The sequence below is a fragment of the Mixophyes fleayi genome, chromosome 1 (assembly GCF_038048845.1).
Source record: "Mixophyes fleayi isolate aMixFle1 chromosome 1, aMixFle1.hap1, whole genome shotgun sequence".
Lineage (NCBI taxonomy): Eukaryota > Metazoa > Chordata > Amphibia > Anura > Limnodynastidae > Mixophyes > Mixophyes fleayi.
In genome coordinates this window covers 400,777,204-400,802,978 of record NC_134402.1, presented here as the reverse complement: position 1 = coordinate 400,802,978, position 25,775 = coordinate 400,777,204, and the positions used below count along the sequence as shown (strand labels likewise).

The window sequence follows — 25,775 nt, the reverse complement described above, 5'->3', positions numbered from 1 at the left end:
ATAAAAAAAATATATCACTATAACATAAAAGGTTTTATGGGTTTTCATTACCCATTCCTTTTCACTTATTATATTTTACTCACTTGATATAATAAAAAGTTTATTAATTTCTTACAGTATAATAGATTTAATAATAATCAACCTACTAATTGAGCAACCTATACTTACCTTATATGCCCTATAATTACAGTATTTATTACTGATCTTCCTAAAAGAGTATTATAATAATCTTTACCAACTGTTAAATATATATTATTAATGTATTAAATATAAAACCTTGTATTACAATATTCATGATACCAGATGTCATATAACCCAACTTTAGGTTATCCATCCATTACTTATTCTTTTTACTAAGTGGCATTTTCCCTTAGATCTGTGCCTTACCAACATATTACTTACAAAGTAACCACTTGAAACAAACAAAAGATCTTTATTACAAACTATACAGTCTTCCTTGTATAACCAGCAGCATATTAACGCTGCTATGAGTTTTGCTGAACATACCTGTCCATCAAGTAGCTCCACCCCTGGTTACTTCAAACGTCAGTCATTCTGACGTCTCCTATAGGTGGGGCTACACGCTTTAAATAGGATACTGCAGGGCTGCTTCGGCTTACCTTTGATAAAGCCAATTAGCGAAACGCGCGTTAGGCGTTTCTGTGTTGTGCTGCTTTGTCAATCTGTTACAATATCTACACCTCAGTGCTCTTTAAATTCAGTACTGTTTTCAGTTAGGGGGCAACAACGCTATTACATATTCCTTACCAAGCTTTAGATTGTCTATGCACACAATATGCGGGTCACAAAAGCTGCATAATTGAATCCCTCACAGGGAACTCTGTGTTACACTATCAGTTCTTATTACATCAAGCAGAACCACCTATAGAGGCTATATTATAGGGCTTTTATAGGGAATCCCGTGCTAGACAGGCAATCTCTCCATACATATAGCAGTACTATCCACAGAGGCTGTACAATAGGGTCCTCTACAGGGAATCCAGTTGCCAATATAACAATTAGTTTCAATTCTACAAAGTATAGCATTCTATAGTGGGTTTCGCTGACTCTTCAAACCACGTTCATGGTATATTAATCACCCACTATTATAAAGGTGTTATTTAGGATTTTATAATCCCTCTAATATAGCCTCCATGGAACACATCACACTATACTCATTTGTGCTATATGAATAGCTTATTCAACTCCATTTAGAGTATACATTTACATTACAGTGTGCTAATATTGACACATATTCTTAACAAGGTTATAATTGTATTAACACTTAATTTTCCCCCTAGGCATTTTCTATTATGCCACTGATAGGTCTAGATAACAGTTATGTTGACTAAAATATTAAGGGTATTTTACCCATACTAGATATGTTAGACAGCCACACAGTTTAGCAGTTAATACTGCTTCTTAACAGTATTTTCATTTTTGGTTACTATCAGTCACTTACATCTTTTAATATTTTCGCTAATTTTGTGTATTATCATGAATCCCGGATATTAAATGGGATACTTAGTATTTTTAATGTATATCAATAAAAGTTATGCTCCTTTTAATAAATAAAGAACTTTTTTTTTCGTTTTGATTGCTCATATTACCAATATAACCCCTAGAGTGCCCCTCTATACATACTCTCTTCTGCTTCTTGTTCTAGTTTGAAATGTTACAATATGTGAGGGTGCACCAAAATTCAGAGGTGTATTTAATGGGTTATACCTATCTTTAATTCACAATATCTCTGTAAGGGTTCTCCCAGTGCGGTCTACAACCTTTTAGTTATGTATGTATATATGTATGCTCTGGCAGACAGTGGTGGGGTGCAGTATGTATGTTCTGGCAGACAGTGGTGGGGTGCAGTATGTATGCTCTGTCAGACAGTGGTGGGGTGCAGTATGTATGCTCTGTCAGGCAGTAATGGGGTGCAGTATGTATGCATATATGTTCTGGCAGGCAGTGGTACGGTGCAGTATGTATGTATGTATATATGTATGTTCTGGCAGACAGTGGTGGGGTGCAGTATGTATGCTCTGTCAGACAGTGGTGGGGTGCAGTATGTATGCTCTGGCAGACAGTGGTGGGGTGCAGTATGTATGCTCTGGCAGACAGTGGTGGGGTGCAGTATGTATGTTCTGGCAGACAGTGGTGGGGTGCAGCATGTATGTATGTATATATGTATGTTCTGGCAGACAGTGGTGGGGTGCAGTATGTATGCTCTGGCAGACAGTGGTGGGGTGCAGTATGTATGCTCTGGCAGACAGTGGTGGGGTGCAGTATGTATGTTCTGGCAGACAGTGGTGGGGTGCAGCATGTATGTATGTATATATGTATGTTCTGGCAGACAGTGGTGGGGTGCTTTATGTATGTTCTGTCAGACAGTGGTGGGGTGCAGCATGTATGTATACAATGTGTATGGTCTGTTTAACCAGCCTGGGAGCAGAGTATCCCGTTGTTTTGTGGTCCCATGGACACCTGTGAAAGCAGCTGCCCCCTCTCCGGCTGCCTTCATCTGGAGATCCGCAGCTTGAAGCCCAGAATGAGATACAGCTCATAGGTGAGTACAGAACCACCATGAAAAGATGTCAGGCCAGTCAGGTTTGCTACAGAGCATTTTAAATTTCTCACCCCCAGCTCAGTGCAGTGAATAAATTAACTGACATCACTGAGAGGCGGGAAGTTTAAAATTGACTCTGTAACAGCCGCCTCTGGCACCGCACGGACCTATTAAACTTTACAATGAGAGCGGTGCCAGGGCTAAAAATGTTACTGTGTGTCACCCGCAGCCCTAAAACCTCAGCCATCCTCCCTCTAGCCGGCAAATATGGCTAGTTTCTCCTGCTGATATAAGAAAATTTCTTAGCGAGAGAGGTCAGCCATATTTATACTTTCAAGTGAAGCCACTCTGAGTACGTCTAGCACACACCTCTATCTGATATGCACAACTTTGAAATTCTGTTAAATCTTTAAAATGGGGCATATTTTACCAAATTGTAAAAAAAACCTGTAACTTTCTCAAAATTTTAAACCCTCAAAGGCACTCCTCAGTCCTAATAGCTTTCTAACAAAACAAACCCCAAGTCTTAAAACCTCCTGTACACTTAGTTACGCTCTCTCCAAAAAAACATAAAAACAGTGACTTTTGCAAAACAGGAAGTGTAAAAAAAAACGGTAAGATTTTGAAATTTAGATTATTCCTAATTTGTCATTGTTTATTCTGTTTTTCTGAAATGTGGCATGCAGCACATGTGGACAGTTCTCCATTCACATGTTAAATTTCAGCTTAATAGTTTAAATACTTTTTAAAATTTAGCCCCTCAAACACCATGCCCCCCCTCTCACAGATTGCCGTTTATTAGGTGCCCTTATAATATATATGTGGGTGTGTGTATTTTGTTTCATTTGGGTGTATGTAAAAATATTGTATTAAAGTTTTAATATTTAATGCTCTATGCTCTATTCGTTTTCTTTATGGTTTCATATAGATTCCCATTTTTGGAGAGCAGGAGGCAGCATTATTATTTTAAAATCAGAAATTATTGTTTTTAGGGGGGGGGGGGGTTGAAGCTATATATGAATTTCTCAGAGGTGTTTTCTCCTGTGATACTTTTATTACTTATTTGTTAACTATGAATACTATTGATTTAATTTTTGAGGTGATTAGTATCTATCCTTGTTCTAAACAGGGCCCGACATTCAAGGATCTAGAAAATCAGCAACTAAGGCACCCGCAGGTAGTGAAAGCTACAAGAACAGGTAGGAGAGAGACCATCTGCCAACTGTCCCAATTGTGGTGGGACTGTCTCGTGCACTCAGGACTTTGTCCTGGCTGTAGGGAAAGTCAGGTGGTATGTCCATCTTCACACTGGCTGCTAGAAGGTGAAGCCACATGTACCTGGTCATGACTTTTTCCAGTGAGATCACAACCCTTTCCTTGCTAGTCGGTTCAACAACATGTGCGACAATGAGAGGGATTTACAAAAACTTTTTTATAATATTCTTTCTCAGCATTCATTCTGCATTTCTCAGCTACCAACTCACTACAAGTTTCTTAAACCACTGGGGCATGACAGGCTTATGTGCTCCCTTGGGGAGCCTCACAGAATAATCATTGCACTGAAACTACTTCAACAATCTTTAAAATTATATATTCACTTCAAGTAATCGTCAACCTTTCAAAACTATTTTTGTAGGGTAGGTTCATCTGTACATAAAAGGGTGCAGAGCAGTGGCTGCATATGTGAATTGCACTGGTCTCTGCATTATATAGCCGTCACTTGGATGCTCTCGGTATTGTATGGCGGTAACTAGGATGCCCTCTGTTTTGTATATCTATCAATAGGTTGTTCTCTGTATTGTATGACTGTCATTATGATGCTTTCTGTATTGTATATTGGTCAGTTAACTCCACCCCCTCAGTGGTGTGCTGTCGCAAAGCCCTGACATGCACATGCTATTTATGAGCCCTTATCCTTGCTTTCCCCTGGTGGGCCCCTCGTACCCCAGTCCGACACCGAAAGGAAAGGAGGGTAAACATGTGGCACAGGGAAACATTAGTGTGACTGGATCACTTATAAGTAACTTATGGTATAAATTTATTTAAAGGAAATAGCGAAGGTCGCTTATTTACATAATTGCAAATTAACTTATTTTTGATATTGTGTATATTTTGGTAAGGGAAATCTTTATTTCTGAGACCAGGGAAGAAACTTGTTTGTTTTAACTTCACTAGAGGAAATGCACTCATGACTGAGGTATATGTTTGATTTTTGATAAGGATTTACCTGAGGAAGCCTGTGTGTAGTTTCTAGAGGATGTCCTCATTAAGGCTAATTAAGTATATTCAATGTGAATGACCAACACTTGAACACACCACAGGAGGTCGTTACTGTGAGTTCTTGAGTGGCTTTTGTTAAGGGTTTTAGAACATGTCTGAATATTGTTAACATCACGTGATGTAGAATCACAGATAAATGTAAGTTGTGTTAAGTATAAATTACATTTGAAATCTAAGAACATCCTGAGATCTATTGGAAATCTGAGGAAATCAGTTTTATGTGGAGGTTAAATTGTGTTAGATGCAGGATTAGAGTACATCCTGATGTTAATGTTTGAACAAAATATTGCAGTCTGTGCGGAGCCTTCTCTGATCAGGGGGCTGGCTTACCCCCTGCCAAGACTAGTCTCTAAAACCGTATAAAAAGAGAGCACTTGTACACTGAAATGTATCATTCTGATGATCCATCTGAACTGACCACTAATACCATTAATCAGTGGAACTGTCCTTGTCAGGACACTTAAGCTAAATAAACATCACTCTGCTTCAAGACCCTGCTTGACAACTTCTTCAATATTGTTGTATTCCTGTGACCTATTCTAGAATTAGAATATAGATTTTTTTTTGTTTTTTTTTGTTTTTTTGGTATGCAAATATAGTGCTTGTAAATAATAGCATAGTGTTTGTAATGCTCATTATTGTTTTACCACAGTTGTAGGAGTACATTTCACTGGATAGCACTGAAAATGGATCAGTCTCTTCCTTTATGCTAAGGAGGAATGGACACACTGATGTAAGTGCCAGTTTGGAACCTAAATCTAATCCGTCCTCCGGCTGTTCTGAAGTTTGGACCCAGCTCCTAGTACCACCGATCTGCCTGCTACCTAGCAGCTCTGGCCAGTGTGATAGGCCAGGGGGATCCATTCACAGCATCCTGATCCATAGTAAGCGGTCAGGGGTACCAGCCCATGTGTAACAGCATGGGAGTACACTAGCAACGACAGTTACCCACAAGGAACGTGGTTCTGGATGCCATAAAGGAGTCCAGTGGTGGCAGCAGGCTCCTCCTACTGTGACATTTAGGCACAGGGGAATTAGGAGCAAAATGTAGCATAGGGTCAGGAGGTTACAAAGGTGTCACAGGGTCAGGAGGGTACAAAGGTGCCACAGGGGAAAGAGGATAAACTGCTGCCACAAGGGAACTGGTAAACTTGTGGCTGTCAAACAGAATAAACAGTGGCAACGGTCAATATGTCAAAGGTTGAATAGATCATGTTGAGTGTGTTTCCAATTTGATCCATTTTGTCTTCCAAAGATGTATTGCTTGCATACATTTTCTGGAATAATTCATGGCACATTGACCAATGGCCATTATCCCCAGATTCTTCTTCCTGTGGCTGCTGCTTCTCCACCCCTTCACAGGTTTTTACATCATATCAGTAGACTAATATATTCACAAGTGAAATGTAATGTTTTTTTCATGTGTGTGTATATGTGGGGTCTTGTAGAGATAATATGACACCAAATGATTTGAGAATAAGCATAAAATGCAAACTATACTATCTATCAATGTAAGAGAGAGAGACAGAACATTTAATAAAAGACTAGTGTGCCATATTTCTTCCAACAGAAAGCCTCTGCCTCCGTGCCTCCGTGGTCAACAGGAAACTAGAGAGTAGGTTTAGGAGAAGGACCAGGAGGAGATCCTGGTGGAGGCACAGGAGGTGGACTTGGAGGATTCCCTTTCCCCACCCCTGGGAACAACCCCTTTTCCCACCACCAGAGGACGACCAGGAGGGACCCCTCATCATAGGTGAGAACCCTCTGGTTGAGCCCCTGGTAGAGTACCATGATGAGGCCCACTGGAGGAGGGAGGGAGGCCATCCCAGGCCCCTGAAGAAAAATGTAAGTATATTTATTTTATAATCTAGTAATATAATATTTATTTTTTTGCAAAAGTGTAGGCCTCAGAAATAAATTCTTTACTAAATGTGCCCTTGCTTATTCCTTGACAAATATTTTACAGGTATATGGGCCTAATAAGCAACCACCCCCATCTCCCTAATATATCTGCATGTTCCTTCAAAATGCAGTCCTCTGGCTAGTACTGTACTGTGCTCACACTAAGATAACTGTTTGAGAGAATTTCTATTAATCTAGCACCTATGAACTCTATCAAGCTAAAAAAAAATGTGAGGCAAATTTCCACCCATAAAGCCAAGATATTTATTTTTCCAGATGCAGAAGAAATACTGCATGCATGTGGGTTGATTGCCAAAATTGCAGAAAAAATAAAATTTTCCAAATATTTGGAATTATTAAAAAACATTATTGTTGATTTTTTCTGTTAAAGTTTGATTGTTTCATAAAACAAAGTTTGTTATTTAAAATATTTTGTGTGTGTGGTTTTTTTTATGCAAATGTGTACTAATATGATTATGAAGGTATGTTTTAAAGGGTTTTGTGATGTCATGGCATGTAATAATGTCAGTTGTTGTGGCAATGCATGATACAAAAGGTTAATATGCAGGGTTAGTATGATAATTATGTCATGAAACATGAGTGTTTAGGAGTAATAAGGTGAATGAGGGTGATGAAGGAATTGCATTGCTGTGCCTTCCTCTGTGAATCAGAAGTAAAGAATCATGTAGTGCAATGAGGTGCATCTGTTTGTAAATCACATAGAGGAGCAAATAAAAATGCAATGACATCTCGATTATACATCACGTGAGTTGCTGCCATATCAGGGGCAGGCTGGGCTGGGGGGCAAGGAGGCATCTGCCCCCTGGGCCAGTCCCATAGTGGGCTTCCTTGGGCTGGGTCACTGAGCTTCCTTCATTTTTCTCCTTTAAAATGTTCCTAATAGGCTGCTAAGTCGAGTCTTGCCCCCCGGGCTAACATTTGTCAGCCCTCCCCTGACCATATTCATCTATGAAAGCATTTCCTACTTGGGCTCATCCTTGAATATGGACGTGCAAATGCATGAGTTATGTGCATTTAAAAAAAAAAAAAATGCAAATTACATTTTTAATAGTATGTGGTGCATTTGCATCTGCTTCTCTCCTTTTATCCCATATTCTCCCTTTTTTTTCCTTTACTCCTCATGCTATGAGGAGTAAAGGAAAAACGTATGTGGGGCAGATGCATGATAAAAATGATTGAGTCAAATTGCTGTTGCAAGAAAACATCACAGATTGTTTAATGAGTTGACGGAATTAAAAGGAATAGGTTACAATGCCTCCAAATGATGTACAAGTATAGCCGAATTTATAGCAAACAGACATTGTTGATAAAGGATTAGCCACTTGTTAGTAAAATTAAAATTTCACCTTGGTTTTTTTGCACGGTTAGGACATTTATATTTTATATCCCATTTTAAGTAATGTGATTAGGCATGAGTTTAATGCTGTAAGTTGATTTTTCTTGTATAGCTAAAATGCTAATTGTGATGGGTTGTTAAAAGCTTGTTAAAAAAATAAGCAGATGATTATTTATGTGTAACACCATTGTCCCAATTTTAATGTTGCACTAAATCATTGTAATTTATATACATTTCACATCCATGACAGATGACCTGTTTAAGTCAAAAAAACACACTATAGAATTCAAATTGCCTTATTTTCTTAGTTGTGGCAGGAGATGAAATAAACTCTGAATATGTATTGCCTTTTTGAATAGTTCGTGAACGCACTGTGCGGATTGCAAAAGGTACAGGAGACTACCCTTGGGGATTTCGGATTCAATTTTCAAAGCCTATACTGGTTACAGAAGTTGATACCAGTAAGTACGTTATTTATTGTCAAAATAAGTTACTTAGTCCAAGATTACAGTTCCTAATGTAATTGGAATCCTAGTAGCACTTAGATGTTATTTTATATTTCAATGTGTTTCTGATAGTAATTAATGCATAGCAGACAGAAGGAGAGATCCTATAAGAAATTATTTGCAGGTACTGAGTTTTCTTAAGAACGGCAAACATTACTTTAGCTTATGTGAGTTGTCTATATTCTATAATAAAAAGCAGTATGGTGAAACATCCACAATGTGTATAGTATAAGAGCTAAAATAAATGTGAGCTCTCCAACAGTTATTAATCATTCTTAACAGATAAATAATCACAGTGTTGCCTGGAAAAAAAATGAGTGTTTCAATAAATGTATCAAAATTAAGAAAACTCAAGAAAAACGCCAATACAACATATATAATTCTACATTAATACCATATATAGAATATATATACAATCGAAAATATAATTTTCAACAAAAAAAATAAAAATAATACTTTATAAGTGTAATGCGGGCCCAGATCCCACCACCAAGTGTTGTGATTATGTTTAGGTAGGACAAATATATATTGTATCATGTAATTCAAGGTATAATATTTGTTCCTGTAAAGTTTCCACACTCAGCAGGTGATTATTGTACCATGACCCAGGCCACCAATAATGAGGTACTGGGCTCATTCACCGCTCGTTGTTCTGCTGCTCTTCTTCGTACACCTCTGCTCTATCCCTCTCATGTCTCATGTAAGCTACATACAAGTTGAAGGCTGAAATGTGTGGCACAGTTAGGTATAAGTGTAAAAGTTCATGTCTCCCAGCTAAACATGGAGCTGCACAGATTTTCATGTAGGTCTCGGTATCTAGATGGTAAAGAAGTCCAGTGGCAAAAAAAAATTTTGTGACCAAGCAAATCAAATATTTGTTTCGTGAAGTATAGGAATCTCTGCCCATTTTTTTTCAGGGGGGCTTGTAAATGTTTCAAAATGTGCAAAAATATCCTGTAATTTTATTTATCCTACCCTAAATCACTCATCAGTGTAATGTTCTAATGACAGAGCAGGTCCTTGTTATTCCAGTGTACTCTCATTACTTGAAGTACAGGTGTTATATCGGTCCACCCTGAAAGTTGCCACTATAGCTGCACCTACTGATGTACAATGAGACAGTGTTCTACTTTTACCTTTGGAATACACAGGGGCGCTGAGAGTTGGGGCGGGCAGGGTCAAAGTACCAAGGCCCAGGCTGGCCTAGGGGCCCTAGCCTGCCTGTATAGTGGGAGGGGCTATCAATTTGGTGTGGCTACTCCCCCTTCCAGGCAATAGAAGGGGCTCCAAGTAGTTGCTGTACTGGGCCCGAGATTCCTCTTGGTGGCCCTGGGAAAACATAAGTCAGACTTCTATTGTATTTTGATGTTGTAGGGTTATTTTTTTCCTAAACTAGCTATCTCTTAATTTTTCCCATTTATGTAATATCTATTAAGATGGCGCAGCTGAAGAAGCAGGACTTCAGGTGGGAGATATAGTAATGGCTGTAAATGGAACTGATGTGACTAGTATTCCTCACTCTGAAGCTGCAAGTTTAGCAAGGCAAGGTAAGCATGCATCTTTAAATAGATAACTGCGTTGGGGTATTTAATAACTCTAGACATATAATAAACTGTTGATCACATAGCTCTTTCTAATTTAAGATTATATGTACATGCCTACATTTATCAGTAAGCGAAAATAACACCTATTGAGCATTTCTGAGACATTTTTCTTAAAGTAATGTGGTTTACAAGCTTTAATGTTTGTACTTTTTGATTTTCTATTTATTAATTTCAGAAGGCTGCAAAGTCAATGACATTTGTAACACTGGGCTGGTATACCTGAGAACTTGCTCACACTATAGTTAGTTTAGATGAACCACAGGTAATGTGAGTTCCATATGGGCAACACAATCTCTGACTGAAGAAAAGTTATTTTTTACCCCATTCATACAGTGTGATATAAATTGTACAGTTTACAGGATTTTGTATATTTCAGTGTTTTACCCTTTTAATGCTATTAGTTTATAGCATATTTTTTTCAACCAAATCCCAAACCTTCATTGATGGTCAGTGAAGTGTCACTGATGAAAATACGGTCAGCTGGTTACCATTAGCTCTATGTGTTCAGTAGTGATAGTCCAGTAGTGATCAGCCCACAGCACTAATGAAGTCAGAGCTGAACAATCCAATTTGGCCATCCCCATGTGTGATCAAATCACACACAGATCCATTGGGTTGGATCTTAAAATGCGTGGTCATTTTAAATTATTCTGAGATTTAAATCTGTGGATTAAATTTATCAAGCTGCGGGTTTGAAAAAGTGCAGATGTTGCTTACAGCAACCAATCAGATTCTTGTTATCATTTATTTAGTACATTCTACAAAATGACAGCTAGAATCTGATTGGTTGCTATTGGCAACATCTCCACTTTTTCAAACCTGCAGCTTGATACATTTACCACTATGGGTCTATTGCCAGGAACAATCTCATATTACATACACTTAGCTTGATGTATATAGCTTTTATATGTTTTTCTTTTGCAATTCCCCTTAAATATGATTTTATTGACTTTCAGGCAATCAAGATTTTTAGAATAATGAGTAAAAGAAAAAAAATATCAAAATTGCATGTTATTGTGTTATCTATTAAGCTTCCCGTCATGTTTACTTAAAGGCAGAATGCAGAAATAAAACCAATTTATATAGAAGGTTATGAAGTATAACTATTAATAAGTAAATAGTAGTCAAAGCATTCACAATCAAAACAAGTCCTATTAAACCAGATGAGAGTACTGAACACAGACACTTTGCATAAATGTAACCTCAAAGTTTCATCATATTACACTGGGAAATGACAAATAGCTGTACACATAACTAGACAATCTACATAATTCATTCTTAGACAAATGACAGATGTTTGATTTGGTTGCATTTTTGCACAACTCCTATAAAGAATGGCTTTGACACCAAATGTGTGAAGATAAACAGATGATTTGGGATTTATATACATGTTGGTCGGAATACACTGATCAACCACAACATTAAAACGACCTGCCAAATATTGTGTATATCCCCTTCGTGCCGCCAAAATATCTTTGACCTGTTAATGAATGGACTCCACAAGACCCCTGAAGGTGTCCTGTGGTATTTGGCACAAGACGTTAGCAGCAGATCCTTTAAGTCCTGTAAGTTGCGAGGTGGGGCATCCATGGCTCGGACTGATTTTCCAACACATCCCACTGATGCTCAATCAAATTGAGATCTGGGAATTTGGAGGACAAGTCAACACCTTGAACTCTTTGATGTGTTCCTCAAACCATTCCTAAATATTTTTTGTAGTGTGACAGGACACATTATCCTGCTGAAAGAGGCCACTGCCATCAGGTAATACCATTGCCATGCAGGGGTGTACTTGGTCTGCAACAATGTTTAGGTAGGTGGCATGTGCCAAAATAGCATCCACATGAATGCCAGGACCCATGGTTTCCCAGTAGAACATTGTCCGGACTATCACACTGCCTCAGCCGGCTTGCCTTCTTCCCATCCTGGTGCCATCTCTTAGACGGAATGTAAAAGAAAACAGAATTCATCAGATCAGACCACTTTCTTTCATTGGTCCATGGTCCAGATCTGGTGCCCACACGCCCATTGTAGGCGCTTTCGCAGTGGACAGGGGTCAGCATAGGCACTCTGACCGGTCTGCGGCAATGCAGCCCCATACACAGTGAGATGAGATGCACCCTGCATCCTGACACCTTTCTATCATTGCCAACATTAACTTTTTCAGCAAGCTACAGTAGCTGTTCTGTGGGATTGGAACAGACGGGCTAGCGTTCGCTCCTTATGTACATCAATGAGCCTTGAGCACTCATGAAACTGTCGTGGTTCACGGATTGTCCTTCCTTGGACCAGTTCTGGTAGGTACTAACCACTGCATACCGGGAACACCCCACAAGACCGTTTTTTTAGATGCTCTGACCCAGTCACCTAGCCATCACAATTTGACACTTGTCAAAGCCGCTGAGATCCTTATACTTGTCCTGCTTCCAACACATCAACTTCAAGAACTGACTTTGCCTGTTGCCTAATATATCCCCACCCCTTAACAGATGCCATTGTAACAAGTTAATCAATGTTATTTACATCACTTGTCAATGGTTTTAATGTTGTGGTGTTGTGGCTGATCAGTGTGTTTATAAATATATATATATATATATATATATATATATATATATATATATACACACATATATAATCACACTGGGCCTGGTTCATTTAGGAAAGTGAAGCAAAGAAAGGAGTTACTTTGCAACTTGGCAAAACCAAGTTGCATTGGATGGGGAGGTAAATTTAAAGTGTGGGGACAGATTTATATTTGGGATAGGGCGTGTCCTAGTTCAACTGTAAATTTCAGTGTAAAAATAAAGCTCTCAAGTATGAAGAAAAACATCCAGTATTTAACTTGTTTGCAAAATAATAAATTAATTTGCACCCCATGCATTGTAACATGTTTTGTCAATTTACTCCTTTTTTCGCCTTACTTTCCTTAGTGAATCATGCCTGCTATCTTTAAACTGTATTAAAGGTGTGGTCCACCTTCATTTATTGGCTTGTACAGGACCTCCTGTGACTTCTACTAAATGCTTTATAGCCTTCTCCTGTGCTTCCAATCACCTATTTATATAATCAGGTTTGATAATTTGTTATTAATTTCCTTTGTCCTGGCTTATGGTGCAGTAGCTCAGATGTGCTCTGTTTTCTGCAATTTTATCGCTTAATCAATGGAACAGCTTTGTGTCAAATTCTAGGGCAGTGAAAACAAATCACACTGTCCGACTATATAAGTGCAGGTCTAAAAAGCACAGATGTAAGCCAGAACGATACAGCAAAAAATTTAGTAAACTTACAGTTTTGCATGTGAAAGAAAATAAAATAGTATCTTACATAGTAGTAGTAATAATAATAATAGTAATAATACTACAGTTTGAAGGTGGAATACCCCTTTACATGTGACCTACAGTACACAAAATGTTAGATGATTAGTAGTCTAGCAATGTTAATAATACATTCGTTTTTTCCATCAGAGAAAAGTTGCAGCTACAGAACTGTGTTGGCTGTGCTTACAAAACGTGTTTCCCCCATGTATGGCCCAAAAATAGGAAATATACAACAATTCTTTACTTTCGACATTAATCATGGTAAGACTGGAGAATTCCTTGGTTTATATTCTTGCCCTCCAAACTCCTCTCCTCCAAGTGTCGGCTTCTGAAGACTAGTTAGAATCCCCTGATCTGGCTAGTTTACCTAGTGTATAAGTACTGTAAAAAAGCACCGCAATCCAGGTGTGTATGCAGTAGATATTTACTGTAGTTGCATACAGCGACATACACTGTAGTGTTTTCTCCTATGTACCAGAGGCTGCAGTACAGGATGTTTTATCTATATTATTTCATAATAAGATAATACAGAATAACACTTATTCTATAAGCATAATGTGGTCATTCATGATCAGGAAATAATGCAGACCCTCAGACCCTCGCCCACAGTGCAAATGCCGTTTCTTCCACTTTTGTGATATTTAAGCGTCTGTCTTAAATGTGTGTGTATATATATATATATATATATATATATATATATATATATATGTATATACAGTGTGGCTTATAGTGTTAAGATGGCGGTAACTAGCTGAATACGGCTTATGCATATGAATGAGTCAAATGCAAAAAAATGTGTTTTTCTCTTGATGGACAATGTTTTCTAATGTACTTTAACTATTGGAGATTGCAAATTTAGGGAAAGTTCCCAGTTCCCAAATTTAGGGAATGTTGTCAGTAGAGCCATTTCTCCTCCACAAAACTACTTAAATTTTACATGTGATCAGAGGAAATGGGGATCAAATGCCATACATCAATTTCAGTAGGACATTTAATGTGGGACAGAACATTTATATGTGTACATAAACTAATGCAATGAAAACATTAAATTGTACAAGGCAGTCCCAATGTCCCCTAACTTACATGACTATCTTAAGACAGATTTGGGGCTCAATCAAGCAGTATTGTGGGAGAAAAAGGAGACAGATGTGATTGGTTAAGGAAGCGGTCCATAAGCTATAGTAGTCTGGTGGGGGGGCTTCATATCATGTTTTCACATAATTGACATTCTTGTGATGGACTGCAGGGCCACAAATAGTCACACAGAGCATCTCCAAGTGCACATCAAAATGCAGAATCATGAGGAAACAACCTGTGGACAATTATGTGCAAAATATATAAACTGAGGTCCCACACTTTTTCTAGTTCATAAATGACCTTTAATAACTTTTAAGCCATATTTGTTCATATTGAAAATATTTTATCAAAATGATTCACTAGGAACCCATCATTAATGTCACCAAATTAATATACTGCATTATTTTGTATATTGGCTCATTTCACATAATAGTTAGCATTGCAATGCTGATTGTGTATTATGCATACTTCCCTACTTCATGGGGTGTCTGGTAGGTTCCCAAATTTTAGGGAGTCCTTCCGGACTCCCGTAAGAGTAGGCATCCTCCTGGGGCGTGTGGAGGCAGGGTTTAATGACGCGATTTTGCATCATAAAGCCCCGACCACAACTATGCAATTCCGGCATTTGATGGAAGGGGGTGGAGCCATGGCAGCACGTCACCCCACCCCCTCATACACTTGTCATATAACCACCCCTTGTGGTTCCAGGAAGGGAGATTTTAAAAGTGTACAAGTATGGTATTATGTTGGTAAGATTAGCTTTCATCCTTGCAGCCACATATTTAAGAGAGAGTTGTGTGTGAGAGTTTCCTTTCCATGTCCACACTTGGAGGAGGGAGATTTTGAGAGAATATACACTTGAGGTTTTTTTCCCTCCTCCCTAACATTTTCAGTAATTTTAATGGTCTAAATGCTAACATAATCAGCCCCAAGGCTGTCACTACCTATGTAAAGGTATATTTTGATATATTTAGAAGTTTAGATTTGATTGGGGCATATTCAGTACAGGTAATGCCAACAGAAAATTAAGATTAGGAGCAGCGCATTTTGTATAGAGGGTCTCTTATGTTAGAAATATAAATGTTTAAACTATATTAATAATACAAAATAATATAATATAATATAATAATGATCTCATCTACAATAAAATTGCTTAAAGTTTAGAAACTTAATTTTGTTTATGTTGTATTGTAATCTTGAATACTTAATACCAAATCTAGCAATGCATTACTACCTCCATTCCAGTCTTATCTTAAAACTTATGTCCCCTGGTATATTCAGAAAGCTAAACATATTTAGGTTTGTATAAAATTGCATAATATAAATAATTAATCAAAGGTGTTTATCTTAAAAATATTACTAGCAAGAAAACATTTGAGCTAAAGATGAAGATGATCTGTGAAGATCTATGGGTATATTTACTAAACCACGAGTTTGAAAACGGGGAGAAGTTGCCTATAACAACCAATCAGATTCTAGTTATCATTTATTTAGATCATATCATTCATTCTACAAAATGAAAGCTAGAATCCGATTGGTTGCTCTAACCAACATCTCCACTTTTTTTTAACCCGCAGTTTTATTAAATATACCCCTTAGTCTTTGAATAATTTGAATCCCATCCAGTGGTCAAAGTGGAAATTTAGAAGTGGCGGTAAAGAAATTTTGAAGTGGAGATATGAAAAATGTAATGGGAATGTAAGTGAATGGAATTTGATAGTGTTACAATGAAAGCAGTAGGAGAAGTGATGGTATGGCATACACCGTATACAACCTCCACTTCGACCACTGCACCCACCTTGAAATGATCTTTCAGTTCATGATATATGGAATAGTATGGTCTAATCAATACTCTTATATAAATATGTTATGGTAGTTGGAATGGCTTGAATTGGATGTAGTAGATGTACTGAATGTACAGTATGCTTTTTTAGCTGGCCAGATACTGTTGTGTGCATACATGTTGCACCATTGGTCAAATGTATGTTTCAATGAGTCTCTAAGGAAATAGAAGTTGACATGACCTATACATGGTACAAAGATAAACGCAGAGCCTTAGAAATGTAAAGTTTAATTATAATTTATTACAGTTTCTCTAGATACAGAATAAAACAGTGAATATGGCTTGTGCACACGTTTGTACATCATTTCAGATATTATTTTGCAACATCATCCAGAAGTTTCCTATATCCGGTTAAGAGTCTTTATATTATTGCTTTGGAATTTTCTCCCTTCCCACAGATTTGTTATAATATTCTCTGGGCTATATAAGCCAATCTAAAATCTTCATCTATCTATTCTGTAATGACCTCATGGTTGGGGGCCTTGGATTGCTGATTTGCTGAAATTTTAACCTCTTTTCTTCTCTATTTTCATCACTGACTGTGGATCATTAGGCATTTTTTTAGTTAAAATGTTTCACCTTTACAGTGGATATTAAAAGTCTACATACCCTTATTGAAATTGCAGGTGTTTGTGATGTAATTCCTGAAATCAAGATTAATCATGTCAGACCTTTTAATGTAAAAAAAAATTCGAATGAGGAACAAATAGACAATTTTTTATTTTTTTTTAAAAAGCGGAAATAATAAAACCGACAATACTCCGGTTGCATAAGTGTGCATACCCCATAAACTAACTAGCTACCTAGGGGTATATTTACTAAACTGCAGGTTTGAAAAAGTAGAGATGTTGCCTATAGCAACCAATCAGATTCTAGCTGTCATTTTGTAGAGTGCTCTAAATAAATGTGCCAAAATAACTTGTTATTTTGAGCTATTGGTTATGTCTTCTATTCTGTCTAACGCCCCTGTCCCAACTGAAGAGAAGCAGCCCCAAAGTATGATGCTGCCACCACCATGGTATTCATTGGGTATTGAGCCGTGTTGTCTTTGTGCCAAACATATCTTTTAGAATTAAGGTAAAAAAAATTCAGCCTTGGTCTTATCAGACCAGAAGACATTTTTCCACATGGTTTGGGGTGATTGAAAACATTTTTCACATAAAGGAACATCCATGCCAGAAAATGCATTGAGTCTTACTACCCTAACCCATAATTCAGATACAGCAGATTGTTCTCAGATACAGGGAGTAACCAATTCCTGCCAGTTATTCCTTTAATGTTGTCATAGTCCTCTTGATGAGTTTTCTTCTTGTCTTGCCATCAGCTTTGGAGGGACGTCCTGATTTTGAAAATGTCTGCCACATTTATTATAAATAAACAATGATGATGATTTTTCCACTTACAGTGTTCCTTGGTGCATGTCATACCTTTTACATTCTTTGATCCCTCTCTCCTGAGATCCATTAGATGTTTTGGCAGTTCCTTGCAGACAATGGCTATCCTAGTAGGATGCAATTAAGAAAACTGTAACGAAATCCTACAGCCACAGCTGGTCTCTACCTGGGTTTAATCTCATTCACTTTCATTGCTAGCAGGTGTATGCTAATTGCCATAGAACATGCAATTGGTTATTGCTGAACACAGCTACAGACCCATCATGAAAGGGTGTACACACTTATGCAACCAGGGTATTGTCATTTTTTTATATTTATATTCATTTATTGTTTCTAAAATTTGTCCATTTGTTTTTCACTTCAATTTTGTTAGTTGCATGGTCACATTAATAAATTTCAATAAAGGGATAAAGACTGTTTACATCCAGTGTATTTCTCTTTTCTCTTCAAATGATCATTAGGTTTTTATGGCAGAAACGTCCAATTTTTATTTCATAAGTCCAAAGAATAGTGTTCCAAAAGTTTTCTGGTATAAATGCTTTTTTGAGAATGCTTAAACAATGGGGGTGATTCTACAAACATTACTAAGATAAAAAACTGACTTAAAAAGTTCAAATGTATGTTAATGAAGGGATATTAGTGTACTGTAGATCAATTACAAAAATTATAGAACTGGTGTAAAATTTAAATAAAATAAATAAATAATAAACAATACTCTATAATAAAAGTAGACTTCACAGTTGAAAGTATTAAACATTTTAAAGGAATAAAGACTGTTTACATCCAGTGTATTTCTCCTTTATCTTCAAATGACCGTTAGGTTTTTATGGCAGAACAGTCCAATTTTTATTTCATAAGTCCAAAGAATAGTGTTCCAAAAGTTTTCTGGTATAAAAGCTTTTTTGAGAATGCTTAAACAATGGGGGTGATTCTATAAACATTACTAAGATCAAAAACTGACTTAAAAAGTTCAAATGTATGTTAATGAAGGGATATTAGTGTACTGTAGATCAATTACAAAAACTATAGAACTGGTGTAAAATTTAAATAAAATAAATAAATAGTAAACAATACTCTATAATAAAAGTAGACTTCACAGTTGAAAGTATTAAACATTTTACTCTTTTTGTAGTGGTAGAAATTATCAACAATGCAAAACAAGCAAATGTGTATTTTAAGAAATATTAATATATTACTATCTTAATATTATTTGTATAGACTTTTACTTCTAAGGATAAAATAAAATAAATCCAAGTTAAAGAAAAAGTCATCAGCACACATTTTTGTACAATATGGTGTAATTGTTGCAAAAAAAAATTTTACTCCATTTTGCAAGTAAATTTGATATATGCATGACTTTGAAATGCATTTGTAGAAAATATTTTCTTCAGAGAATTCTCCCATGCAGCATTTTTTAGATTTTTTTTGGTCTTTTTAACAGTTGAAATTGCTAGCCAGAAGTGTTTAGAGAAGTTTGTTTAAATTTATTTAAATTGTTGCATCCACTTCTTTTTAAAAGGCAGCTGCTTAGATAATTGCCCTTACATTGCATTTTCATCTGATTATTAGAAAGCCTAATTAATTAATCAACTTTTTGGGTTTTATTAACAACTTCAACTAATAAAAGTAATATATAAACCAGAAGAGCGTACAAACTTTTGCACATAACATTTTTATTATTATTTTCAACTTGTTTAATTTAAAAATATAAAAAAAAATGTATTAGAATGTGTAGAAAGATGTTGTTCTCCATATTCGTCATGTCATCTTCTGTTCACATAAAGGTTCATTTAAACAACTATAAATACAGCTGCATTGTAGATTTAATGGGCCTGGGTCATTAAGGAAAGTAAGGCAAAAAAAGGAGTAAATGCTCTCCGGGACAAACCATATTACAATGCAAGGGGTCCAAATTAGTTTATTATTTTGTATACAAGTTAAATACTGGCTGTTTCTCCATGTAGCACACAAACTTGATAGCTTTATTTTTACATTGAAATTTAAAGTTGATCTAGAACGTGCCTTATCCCAACTGTAAATTTATCTCCCCCTCCAATGCAATATGGTTTTGCCCAAAGTATCCATTCGTATACTTTGCTCTCCTTAATCACTCAGGCCCAATGTGAATAACTTATTATTGCATTCTATAATGACACACTATATACACTAGATTATTACAAGATGAGTAAATTATAATCATGAATACCAATGTGTGATCATTGTGCTATAAAATAAAATTTTACTTAGTGAGAATATAACAGATTTTATTAGTTTCTATAGAATTTTATAGGTCCAGCATAAAAACCTGACTGAATTCTATGTCCCGCTTTACTATACTCGCTTTGTTTGTCTGTGATCTCATACATGCCAATCAAACTAAAACATGTTCGAAATTCTTTTGTCATGCAAACAATGTACAACTGTGTCTGACATATAAATTATACTATGATAAACAGAGAAATTGAATGTTAACTTCTATTTTCAATTTTACTGCATATAACCAGACAAAAATAAAAAGACGATCCATCGCTGAGCTATAATAAATTACATTAAAGAATATTTGCAGCTGTATAATGGGGTATCATTAAATCTCTCTATAACACTAATAAGAAAGAGAAAGATATACATCGCTGGAATCTCTAATTATAAATGCAATAAAAGTGACATTTGCTAGCAAAATATAAACAATAATAAATACTTAACCTACATCTATCTCTAAGAAATACTGTATATCAATAGACATACTTTATAAAAACATAGAATAATTGATAAGAATGACCCGAGAGTGATGGTTCCAAGAAACAGATAGAAGCATGTTCCAATGCCTTTAAGTACATGTAGATTCCAGTTCAATATTATATATATCCTGCCACCCATATATCCATACTTCAATCCATTCTAAATGCTGCTGCACGACTGATCTTCCTCTCTCACTGCTCCACATCTGCTGCACCACTTTGCAAGTCCCTACACTGGCTCCCTGTGTCCTCCGGAATACAATTCAAATTACTTACTCTTACCTACTAAGCCCTCAACAACAACACCCCTGCATACATCTCAAATCTCATATCAAAATACTCTCCCTCCCACCTTCTTAAATCTACCTTTGACCTGCACCTTGTCTCATCTCTGGTAGCCACCTCTCACTCCAGCTTACAAGATTTTTCCCTTGCTGCTCCCCACTTATGGAATTCCTTACCACTCCCAATCAGGCTTTTCCACAGTCTTCAAATCTTTAGATGTTGTTTGAAAACCCATCTCTTTTTTAGAGGTGACCTTATCCCCGATAACACTACTTACACTAATGCACCCTCACAACTGTCCCAATCTCCACTCTGAACCACATTTGATCCTCTTGTTTCAGCTGTGCTCTCTTCCCCTTAGAATGTAAGAACTCTAATGAGCAGGGTCCTCCATAACCTTTGTTTTCATGTCTGCATTTATTTTGTCTACCTATGTATGTTTTATGTATGTTTTGTTTTCCCTACTGTACGGCGCTGCGGAGCACTGTACTACAATAATAATCTACAATAATAATAAATAAATCTACAATAATAACAATAATATATAAACATCAGTAATATCCTCGTTTAGTAATAATGAAGCCCATGGAGGTTTTATACTTTCCCCTGGAAAAACTGCGATTGTAGCAGGTTCCAATGTTAGCTCACTCGGGCTCTTTTAACAACAGCTGACAGCTGGATGAGGTTCCAGTGCAAAACTACTCATAGCAGTCTTTGAGAAAGTTTAAGTTAGACGAAGCACGTCAGAGCTGTTTGTCCTGGCGCTGAATGACTGGAAAAGTGCCTTTTGACCCCTATTTTGCGGTGGCTACCGTCTGGTAAATATAATCATAACCATTCTCTTAAATGATTCCATTGGAAGCTTCTATAACTGTTAATAGCTTTGTGAGCCTCATCCAGCACCTGGTGGCCGTTGATAAAAGCACCAAACCAGCTAACATTGGAACCTGCTACAAAAAATGTTTTTTCAGAGGAGAGGATAAAAACTCCATGGCTTCATTATTACAAAGAGAAGATTTTACTTATGTTTATATATTGAACTGGGATCTTGTTCCTTCTCTGTAGCCATGTCTGGTTCTTCCTCCACCCACTCCCTGTATGAGTCCCTCAGGGCTCTGTTGTCGGCCCTCTACTCTTTTCGCTCTATACTACCTCCCTTGGTGCTCTTATCTCCTCTTTGGTCTTGAGTATCACCTTTATGCTGATGACATTCAACTCTACATCTCTTCTCCTGATCTTTCCTCCACCCAACTCTCTCATGTATCTGACTGCCTCTCCACCATCTCTTCCTGGATGTCCTCACACTTTCTCAATATTAACATTTCTAAAACTGAACTCATTGTATTTCCTCCTTATAGAATCTCCTCCCACCTTGACCTCTCTATCAATGTTAACAACACCACCATCTCCTCTGTCACCCAACTCTGCTGCCTGGGCGTCATCCTTGACTCCTCTTTCTCTTTTGCTCCGCACATTCAATCCCTTGCCCAAGCCTGTCGCTTTCAACTACACAACATTAGCTGCATCCGGCCCTTCCTCTCTCAGGATGCCACCAAAACTATCATCCATGCATTCATCATCTACCACCGTGATTACTGCAACCTTCTCCTTACCGGCCTCCCCCACTCCCATCTCACCCCCTTCGTTCTATACTCAACGCGGCTGCAAGACTCATCTTCCTTTCTCGCTGCTCCTCTTCTGCCTCCCCACTCTGCCTTGCCTTACACTGGCTACCCTTCCCCTACAGAATCCTTTTCAAACTCCTCACCATCACCTACTACAAGGCCCCCTATATCTCTAACCTCCTCTCCATTCTCACTCCCGCCCGCTTCCTGCTCTCGGCCAATGACCGACGCCTCTCCTGCACTCTGACCACCTCATCCTACTCCAGAATCCAAGATTTCTCCCATGCTGCCTCCCTTCACTGGAATGATCTCCCTCGCTCCATCCGTGTATCCCCTAACCTGTGCTCCTTCAAACGGGCACTTAAAACTCACCTGTTCCTTAAGGCCTTCCAGCCACCCACCTAACCCTTTCTTATCTCCTCCGTTGGTTATCTCATTTCTCCTGCAATGCTATATCCCCTTTACTGACTTTCTTCTGTGCCTGATGTCTGTTTACCCTCCCTTAGAATTTAAGCTCTTATGAGCAGGGCCCTCTTCCCTCCTGTCTCTACCTATTCTTCTGCTCCGTCTTTTCTGCAATAGCCATGCCTGGAGTTTCTTAAGTCTTGGTATTATTTGTTTATTGTTCTGTACTGTTTCAACCTGTATAGTCTACTGTTTGTACTGTGTACGGCGCTGTGGAAATCTTGTGGCGTTTTATAAATAAAGGATAATAATAATAATAATAATAATCTACACGTATTTAAAGGCAATGGCACAGTCTCCTTATCTGTTTCTTGAAACCATCACTCCCCGGTCATTCTTATCAATTATTATATGTTTGTATATCTCTATTGATACACAGTGTTTCTTAGTGATAGATGTATGTTGAGCATCTATTAAATGTTTATATTTTGTTATACTGTATCTTATGAGCATTATTGTTACGATTCTGCCATAGTCAAACAATTGTCTCTTTTATTGCATTTATAATTAGAGATTTCAGCTCTGTATACCTTTCTCTCTCTTTCTCATATATTCCTGATACTACAATATTCTTTTAGCATATTGTAATAGAGTTTAATTAAGATTTACAATGGGATGTTTGAATAATATATTTTTTTTTTCATTTTGAAATTAAAATATACAGATCTTCAATTATTTAATTTTTAGTATTTCCTTGTCATATCAACAGCCTAAAAAACAAGCCAACACTGGGTAGCATTATATACAGAGTGACATAATGTGGAACTAATACATTTTAATGATGTGATGTTAAGGGAGTATTGGTAGCAAGCAGGGTGTAGTGTTATAAGGGGGAGGGCTGTTAAAAAGTAGAGCAGTATATTATTGTTTTATATTTCAGTCTCTTTAAGAGAAATTTCAATAGGTTTCTCAATAAGGCAATATTTGATCAAATATAACAAATAGGCATGCTACTAATTATACTTTAGGTCCGGATGTTTTGACTCTGGTTGTTGGATCGGACATTAGCCGATTTCCCAATACCCCTCGACCAACATGTCGTGGCTACTTACATAAGCGCACCCATTCTGGATTATTGAAAGGATGGAGGAAGAGGTGGTTTGTTCTCAAACACGATGGGAGTCTACATTATTACAAGCATAAAAAGGTAAAGAGAAAATATGCAATTTCATACTACTAGGAAGGATAAAATCATTATCATTTGTTATAAGCATATTGTCATTGCTGAATGTTTCATTTTAAATGAAAATGTAAAACAATCCCCAAATATGGATGCATTTTAGAATATGTATGTCTAAAATAGTTAGATTTTTTTAAAATAAAGGAACAATATAAGTTCTAGACACACCGGACCTGATTCATTAGGAAAAGTAAAAAAGTAAGTAAGGCAAAACCATGTTGCATTGGAGGGGGAGGTAAATTTAAAATGTGATGGCAGATTTATAGTTGGGGTAGGGCATGTCCTAGATCAACTGTAAATTTCAGTGTACAAATAAGTTATCAAGTATTTGCGTGCTACATGAAAAAACAGACAGTATTTTCCTTATGTGCACAATAATAAACTAATTTGCACCCCTCTAATTGTAACATGGTTTTGTCCAGAAAACTTGAGTAAGAAAACGTACTCAATTTTTTGCTTAACTTTCCTTAATGAATCAGGCCCACCAACACTTGTTCTTATCTAGAAAAGTTAATGTTGCATTTGAGAAAATCTAAGCATGTAAGTAATGTAAGCATTAAATCCCTGACATTTTTCAATTCAGTTTGTGTCCACATGGTGGCATTTGTGATGTTTTAGCAGATTTTGGTTGATATTGCTAGAAAACACATCACTGCATAGTGATCTGTAATAAATGTTCTTCCACAGACATTTGTAAACTCATTATTTTGATTTTTTTTATTCCGTCACCCTGTGTACGGGAGTATATTTTTAAAGTTTCTTTTTAATATGACTATTTTGCTTAATTAAGCAATGTGGATAGATGAAGACAGAATAGAATTCCAAATTTTCATTGATGTTTGAGGAACTTAATGCTGTGAAATGTGATGGCATTTAAAGTATGTTTTGTAACTTTTTTAGGGACAAAACTCTGCTATATGTCCAACATTGTCTCAGCACATGGAAGCTATTTTTATAGTCGTAATTTCCCATGTCTCTTTACTGCACTATGGGTGGAAGAAACATGTTATGTAGAGCTGACTGTTTGGAAATGTTCATATTTGTTTATGCTCCTGAATACCTCCCATTATTTAACTGTAAATCAGGACAAATTAAATCACAACCCCAATATGCTCTGATCACCACTGATCCACCAATATTGAAAGGTTCCTCATGATTCCTAGGTGGGGACGCCCTTCCTTCTTCCTTGTCCCATCCCCTCATTTACTTAGTGAGCTGCCTCCTCAAAGTTACAATATGCTCTAACCACACCGGCCCGTAGTGTGTGAGGGCTTAAACACATACTTTCCCACTCTCCCGGAATGTCCAGGAGAGAACCGAATTCCGGGTAGGTCTCCCAGACTCCCGGAAGAGCAAGCAATTCTCCTGCATTCTGCCCACTTCCTAGTGAAGTGGGGAGGATAGTAGCTGCAATGACACGATTAGCTGTGAGTCACGTAATTTTGCCCCCCATGACAAAATGGTGATTGCGTCGTAGGAGTAGGGCCATATGGCGCAATTTGCCGTGCCCCACCCCCTAACGCCCTCCCACCATACCCCCTCCAGTATCTCCCGGAGCTCAGAATTTCAAAGTTGATAAGTATGCTTAAACATACTTCAAGCACAGTACATGCTGTTAAGCACAATGATTGAAAGCCCA

At 37.2% G+C, this 25,775-nt stretch overlaps 1 protein-coding gene across 4 annotated transcripts in view; it reads left to right on the top strand.

The window, feature by feature from the left end:
* The window catches only part of LOC142098622 (uncharacterized), a 77,643-nt gene that overhangs the window by 37,371 nt on the left and 14,497 nt on the right, over window positions 1–25,775 (top strand). For 3 of the 4 annotated variants that reach the window (XM_075181471.1, XM_075181460.1, XM_075181476.1), the window contains exons 6-9: window positions 8,462–8,563; window positions 10,045–10,155; window positions 13,677–13,790; window positions 23,925–24,103. In XM_075181471.1, the coding sequence (XP_075037572.1) occupies window positions 8,462–8,563; window positions 10,045–10,155; window positions 13,677–13,790; window positions 23,925–24,103 (506 nt within the window). The remainder of the gene's footprint in view (window positions 1–8,461; window positions 8,564–10,044; window positions 10,156–13,676; window positions 13,791–23,924; window positions 24,104–25,775) is intronic. The other variant, XM_075181467.1, reaches the window with a different exon arrangement.